We start from the raw sequence: 7,880 nt of genomic DNA, 5'->3' as shown, positions 1-7,880 counted from the left end.
CAACTGTCATCATATTTTAGAGTACATTATATAAATGTATTAGACATGACATACACGAGGGCATATAGCTTGTTAAGTAGAGGTGAACCGTTTCCTTTATTTTGTTCCATGTGAACCACAGGAAGAGTTTTTATGATTAGAAGAAGCTGATAAGAGATTGTCAGGCTGTGTTTCAGCCCCTTCTTTATGTCGTAATAAGCTGAGCCCTAAAACACACAAATCTACTTCTGCAGAAGTAGACTTCTTGAAGCGAACCTGAGACAAGACCGCAGAGCTGACATCAGCGCAGTGTGGTGCTGAGTCGTCAGTCTGACAGATGGTCAGCTGACACTTTCTGTGTCACCTCAGAAACTTCGGAAACAGCATCTTTCCCTTTTCATTCAAAGTCGGACGTTGGGTTTAATCGTCTTTTCCAGGTAGTATGTTCCTTCTTGACACTATTTACTGTTTTGCCTGGGCGTCAGTAAACTGAGTCTATTTTTGTGGAGAAAAAGGAAGCAGTTTTCTCGTCATAATTTCTCCTTTTTATGACAATTTCTTAAACGCCATCATCACTCAGTGACCTCTGCCTGACTGCTGCTGCACCAACATCTCCATAGTTCACAGAGTGATAACATTTGCATACAAGGCTTGCTTTGTATTGGATGGAAATGCATATGTGAATTGTAGCTATTGGGTATTTTTCACGGCTGCATACTAAAATGCAAAAGCTCGTTAGGGAATGCAGGAGGCCTCGAGAATAATGACGGCTCAGGACTAATGACTGAATTACCGCGTGGAGCGAAATAATCAAATTTAACAAGGCTTGTTGATATGTGATGAGAGCATGTGAAATGTGTGAGCGCTGTAACATCAGATTGGTTGTCCCAGTTCTACCGAAAAGTGACATTAACATGAAAGCATACCATGAGCTTGTCCCACCACAGCCTTAATAAATCTTTAACAGCTGAAGACATCGACCAGAGGATGTTGCTCTGTAGATCCTGAGCTTTGAGAGAGTAATCATATCAATCCCAACGTTCAAAATCAATCTTTAAAAAAAGGCCTAAAAACCTTTCTATTCAGGAAGGCTTATTACTGTCACTGTCTTTATTTAGTGTGTTCTGCTATTAATACTTAGCATTCATAGTTTCACTATGAATGAAAAGTGCGGTACAAATAATAAAAAAATGTTTTTAAAAATGTATTATTATCTTAATTACAACGGAAACGGAATATATCAACGAGATGTGTGATGGATTACAGTCGCTTTGTTGTATAAAATATACTGATATATATACAAAATATACTGATATATAAAATATATTGATCATCATTGTAGCCTACAGTGGTTCTCAAACTGTTTCACGTAAAGGACCCCTAAACCGACATAAATTAGACCACGGACCCCCATCTGCTAAGATTTTTGCTTTTAGATGTTTTATTACACAAAGTGTATAAAACCCTTGACCGAAGTGGTCATACATTGTGTGATTGTGTTATTTATGGATGGAGTTATAGTGAAAATAAATTATTCTCCTTTTTGCTGGGGACCCCTGGAGCCCCCTTAAGGACCTCTTTTGGTCCCCGACCCTACTTTGAGAACCACTGGCCTATAGAATAGACATACATAAGGTGCTGAGCTTTTCATTTTTTTTCTTGTCATACTGTCTATACTTCATAAATTCACAGTGTTAAAATGTATTATAGACATGTATCGTGTATTTAGGATGTTTACCAGACATTTCCTGTCCATGACGAGGAATATAACTGTAAATAAATTAACGAAATGGTCATGTTCATTATCCGAGTTTAACTTTCATTTTGAAGACCAGACAGGTTTGTTTTTTTAGCTCACGAGCCACCAGTCACGTGCCAGCCATGCAGTGACGTTTCAGCAAATCGACCAATCAGCGCACGGACACAGACCTAGCTAATTGTCAGCTTCCTTGTTTTTCTCAGCAGTCTCGAAGAGGTTTTTGTTCCGCTGAGGGTGTTTTCAGCTTTTCAGCGGCCACACAGGCAAGATAATCTTTATTCCTTTTCACTGTGGTAGCTTATATATGTTTTAAGGCGTAAAAGCCACAGAAGAAATCCAGCAGTGTGTTTTAGGTGGTAGTTATAGTCGCTAGCCAGCTAAATGGCTAAAAAAAGATTTGTTTACTCTCTGATGTTTGTTGAGTGTGTTTTGTGTGTGAGGTGTTTTTCTCACGCTAACTGATGTATCTACACAATCTACCACTTTATTTAACCGCCGCTTCCTTGATCTAATCAGCGGAACAACAGGGGAATGTGTATCTAAAGGCTGTTTTTGGTGTTGTTTCTAAGCTTTGACCAACCTTTGACCCCTTCAGTACGACCTTGCTAACTGGAAAACAGTCTTATAGATTTGTTTTCTATATATAACGTCCTTTTTGATGTTTAAATGACTGATTTTGAGTGTGCGCTGGAGCTCTGGGAACTCAATCTGTGCCACATGGCTGAGATATCTTCTGCCATTTTCATATTTATGCTTTGTTTGGAAGCACTCTGTAAACATTGTTTATATTCTGGCAATATAATGAGAACTGAAGGTGTAGGATGAGGATGATATTTTTCTAATATACTGGATATTTATAGAGGCTTTTCTTGCAGAATGTTGACAGATGGAGTCCTCACACGGGGAGCTTTTGGATGGACCACTCAGGGAAACTTCACCTCATTGTGCCCTAATGGGTCTAAATGGGTTTGGGAAGGGCTCGGGGAATGTGCCCAGGATGCAAGAGATATGGCCAGCATCTACTTAGGCCTGCTGTCTATCCTCTGCTTCATGGTGTCTTCACTCCCGTAAGTGTTTGTGTCGGCGTCTCTCTGCCTTTTAGAGGAAGTGCTCTTTTATCTAAACGTCATGTAAAATTGTCTGTTTTTCTATTTCAGACAGTACTACAGCTCATGCAAAACAGGGAATATGGACAGTGCCCTCTCTATTTGGTTTCTTCTACTGTGGTTGGGAGGTGACACCTGCAATCTGGTGGGCTCCTTCTTGGCCGACCAGCTTCCACTTCAGGTGACTAATAATTAGTTTTATTATCAATTAATCTTTACATTGTTGTCTTTGATAAATTGTTTGATATTTGCAATGTCAAAAATAATGACAAATGCTCATCAGAAGCCATTTTTTTGAGGAGGTTTGAATAACAACAAGTGTTGATGGGATGAAAAAAAAGCAAACAAATTCTCACATTTTTAGAGCTGTTACCACCTTACAAGTCTTGATCAATGACTTGGATGATTCATTGATTATTCAGGTCATTGTTGATCAAATTTCTGTCAGTTGACTAAATGATGTGACTAGCTAGTTCAAAATACAACAAAGAAACATTGCTTTTGCTAAAATGATACCAATGGAAGTCCAATATGACTTTGTTTGTGTGAAGAAAATCTGTTTTTTCATGCATTTCTGTTTCATGTGTCTTTGTTCCTGTCATCCATCCAGACATATACAGCAGTTTATTACGTTGTGGCTGACTTGTTGATGCTGGCCATGTACTCATACTACAAGACAAGGAACAGAATAGCTGAACGTGAGTGTTTTTCTTTACTTTTCAATTTTCCATATACACAATATAGGAACCAAATTATTCCCTTTTGTCTTTTGAGTTTCAGTTTGATATCCTACTCACATAGGCCTCTGTTAACATGTGAAATAGACATCAACAAGCTAATATAGCTCACAATTAAGATCCAATATTTCTTCTTCAAAACTGCCATTTCAGCAGTTCAGGTCTGTCTTTTATCAGATCAAACCCGAATTTGTATTTTATTCCCAACTGTCAAACCTGCTTGTACTGTTGACATCTTCAAAGATCAGTTTTATCTGACGCAGCTGCTTAGTAAACAAAGTTCAATGATACAATGATCCGTGACAAGTCCAGACAGAGGAAGAGGGTAATGCCTGTCCCTGTAATGATGTCATCACATGCCTCACGTTGCTGTGGCGTTGTTCCCTTACTGGTGACCTTTGACACGGTAACCCTTGTCTGGAGGAATGTGCTGAAGTGTCTCTTCCAGTATTAATAGTAAATCCAGGCGTCATCTCTTCTCCAGGCAGGAGGGTCCTAAACGTGGTGGGTGTGGTCTGCGTCCTGGGCTTCACTACCAGCCTCGCCCACCTCCCTGGGTTAGGCAGCCAACCGGATGTTATTCCCTCTGGGTTCAGAGGGCGCACCTTGCTCTCAACCACTGATGCTACCCCTATCAGGGTGAGTCCTCTTCATTTATTTAACTAGAGACCTGGTGGTGGAAGTGAACTAGAAGCTAGCCGTATGTTTTTCCTTGCTGTAACGTTGTGTCTGCCTCTCTGTCGCTTCAGGCTTTTACCCCTAAAGAGATCATTGGTTTCTCCATCGGTTCGGTGTCGTCGGTGCTCTACCTCTGTTCCAGACTCCCCCAGATGTACACTAATGTGAGTATGACAAAGTGGGCTCTGTTACAAATGTTTAAATATAATTTTTGGCGGCATTTTCACTTTTATTTGACAGTTGATAGTGTAGAAGCAGACAGAAAACAGCAGGAAAGATGGGTATGATATGCAACAAAGGTCTCCGGCTGGAATTGAGGGGTGAAATGACCAGAAGGAAAAAAAAAACTGAAAAAAGAGTCTTTTTACTCTCACCTTGATCACAGTAATTTAATCACAGTAAGCTCTCCATGAATTTGAGGGTGATAGAGTCGGTGATCATTTATCACTAGCAATGCCTCTCAAATTACACATTGTCATTTGATACATTGTAACTATAAAAATAACGATTACTCCACAAATTTCACACATCAAAGTCTTTTTACGTGTCTTGGGGAGCAGTACTGCATATGTGAAAAAGTTGTATAAAGCCTTTTGTGGCTCCAGAGGGAGCTGCGTGAACTCTGATAAATTGTCTCAACTGATGTCACTTGACGGTTGGCAAAGAAGATGAATGTGTCAAATAAAAGACATATCTCTGGTTGCACTGCATCGATTTTCACACCCACAAAATTGGAGACCCCAGATCTGAATGCTTATACCTGATGCTGTATGACGACCACAGTTATTTAACTGATTTTATAAAGGACTTTATACATTCTAGAAACATTTGCGATCTAATCAATACGTAATCTGCCTTTGTGTTTTGATTTAAGGTTAAATCTGCACAAAATGAAAGTGAACATAATCCTTTGACAACATGGAGGTTAAATATACCTGGTGACTGTTTTAAACATCTTCCATTCCTTATAATAACCTTTTTTCCACTTCCCCTCCATCCTCTCATTTCTCCCCACAGTTCAAGAGGAAGTCGACAGAGGGAGTATCTTACTTCCTCTTTGCTCTGGTCATTTTGGGAAATACTACATACGGCCTGAGCGTCCTGCTGAAAAACCCTGACGATGGCCAAGGCGAGAAAAGCTACCTGATCCATCACCTGCCCTGGCTCATCGGCAGCCTCGGCACACTCTCCTTAGACGTAATCGTATCCTTTTACAGAAACAAAAAAACATGTCGGCTGCTCCCGGGCCTCAGGGCCCTCCTTAATCCCATGTACATGCTACATTTTAGAAAGTGCTGAGCTGGAAGAAACAACAGTTCATCAGATAGGTTTACATCTCGTGACTGTCTGTGTGGAAATACAATATACAGTATCAAAGGTCCAAACACTCATGGGGGAAATCGGCTTGTTGCCAGCAAAGGGACACAACAGTAAGAGCTCCATTAGCGGCGCCCTGAGGCCTGCTTCTCTTTGCACCCCACATGACCAAATCAGTGCACTGAAATAGCATGCAAGTTTGTTTTGAATGAAAATATAGACGAGGCATAAGTGACCTGCTGATGACTGGGTGTTGTAGTTTTATAGGGGCCAGCTCTCAAAGGTTCCTTCAGAAGGCTTTTACTGAGCATACAGCATGATCAGTTTTGGTGTCTAAATATTGTTACTAGCTCTGCTGTCACAGTCATCTCCAGTTCAGGAAAAGCTGAATATCAATCAGCTTCAGTTCAGGGTACAGCACCATGGTTAGATTTACACATTAGGGCGCCCAGTGGAAAAAAAAGTGACTGTTGTGCCCGTACACAGACAGTAACAGAACCCTGCAGAAGCTTCTGTCTGTGATTGTGTACTTGTGAACTTTCACCAGATAAGTGAAGAGTATTCCCCAAAATGTCAGACTATTCCTTTAAGCACAGTGTTCATTAGCAGAATATACAGCCTCATTATATGCTCAGATACTAACCAGTACTGCTCTGCTGGAACGATGCTACCTGACTCCACTATTTATGTGAGTTGTTTAGTTTTTAGTAATTTGACCACATGGAACTGTGTTCAGGCACCATATGAGTAGAATACAAACTAAAATAACAAAGGTGTTTAAAACTAGATTTTGACACAAGGCCTCTCGACAGGACGTCCTTTGAAGCACATATTCCTAGTTCTTCATAGTTGTGTGTTTTTGTAGCTGACATCTTGCGACAGCAACTGGTTTTACATTTCCCAGGATTTCTTCATATTTCCTTAACATTGTGGTTCAGATCTCCATCCAGTTCGTAATTTACCGCAAAGCTTCAGCGGCGGTGGACGGTGGCCACGATGAGACAACGCCTCTGATCAGGAGCTAAACCTTCGAGTGCAGAGTGTACTGGTGGGACACAAGCAGACACTCGCTTCCAGCGAACCCTCAAGATCACATTTCCAACACCAAATCGGGATAAAAAAACATTTTAGTTTTGATTTTATAGTTTTATTTATTATACCCTTTTTTATGTTTACGATATGCTTTAATCTGCAGAAGCAGAGACTCAGATGGAGTTCTTCCCTTGGGTTCAGCTGCAGTGATGTGATTCACACTGCTCTCAATGTTCAGAGTTTTAAAGGGATGGTTTAGGGGTTCAGGTGTCGAACACGGATGAAAACTTCTCCTGTCAACCTGAACTCCTCCTGATTTTAGGTCACAACCTCAGTTTGATGTCAGACCTCAGGTAGATGTCAGTAAACCTGCTGGCTTGGGTGACCAGACAGCACAGAGGTTTCTCTAAATTTATTCTGTTGTTTTAACGTTGCCAAACTTTTTGACAGTCATGACACAAACCACTGCATGAAGCCCCGTCTGATCTTGTTTACAGTGTTTCAGAAAAGCTCCTGAAACTTGAATCTTTTATTTTTCGGGCTCTGAGAATTAAATGCGGTGACAGACTGGAAAAGAAGAAATGTTTAGTAAAAGTGTAAATTGTATTTAGTTTATTTTAAATTGATGTGTATATCATGTGGGATGATTTAAAAAAAAAAACAAAAAAAGAAGAAACAAACAACAAAACAAACTTTTTGTGCATTTTAGATACCTTTTTAATTGTAGTTGTACGGTTTTATTTTACTTTTGATCGGTTTTGTTTGCACTGGTGATAACGGTCACATCACTTGATACAGATTTTCACTACCATGTTTAATTTACACATTTTTTTTTTTTCCATTCTCAGTTTTGCACATTTTGACGCAAAAGTCGGTTTTGTACTTGTAAAAAATATTAAATATGTTAAAAATAATTAAACAAATGGATTACACTTTTTTCTGTTCCTTTCATTCTGACTTAAGTGTTGAGTCATGTAGGATTGTACAAATTCTTCTCACAATGGCATTTCCCTTTTTTTAAAACCTCGCTCTGATTTATGAATTTATTGTAACAGCTCCTCTTGAGGAGAAAAATGCTCCCGAGCCATCCCTCCCCGACAGTTTACACTCTTCTTCTTTTCAGCCCAGCAGAGGTCAAGGCCTGCTCTTGGCCTTGATGTTGACCTCTAACCCTTCGCCTTTACTCACCTCAACCCCCAATGACAGTGTTTGACCTGCTGTTGGGAGGCCTTGACAGCCGTGTTGTTTTTCTTCATTAGCAGATTCACACTG

The 7,880-nt window shown here is 40.1% G+C and overlaps 1 protein-coding gene across 1 annotated transcript; it reads left to right on the top strand.

Moving 5' to 3' along the window:
• The first annotated feature begins 1,891 nt into the window (after window positions 1–1,891).
• slc66a1 (solute carrier family 66 member 1) lies at window positions 1,892–7,540 on the top strand. Its single transcript, XM_044351071.1, has 8 exons — window positions 1,892–2,001; window positions 2,614–2,805; window positions 2,896–3,025; window positions 3,455–3,542; window positions 4,066–4,220; window positions 4,331–4,423; window positions 5,277–5,462; window positions 6,515–7,540. Exons 2-8 carry the CDS (start codon window positions 2,615–2,617, stop codon window positions 6,599–6,601), a joined length of 930 nt encoding a protein of 309 aa, XP_044207006.1. The 5' UTR covers window positions 1,892–2,001; window position 2,614; the 3' UTR covers window positions 6,602–7,540.
• The last annotated feature ends 340 nt before the right edge of the window (window positions 7,541–7,880 follow it).

The sequence above is a fragment of the Thunnus albacares genome, chromosome 5, assembly GCF_914725855.1.
Source record: "Thunnus albacares chromosome 5, fThuAlb1.1, whole genome shotgun sequence".
NCBI classification, from domain to species: Eukaryota; Metazoa; Chordata; class Actinopteri; order Scombriformes; family Scombridae; genus Thunnus; species Thunnus albacares.
This window is presented reverse-complemented; position numbering and strand designations above follow the sequence as displayed.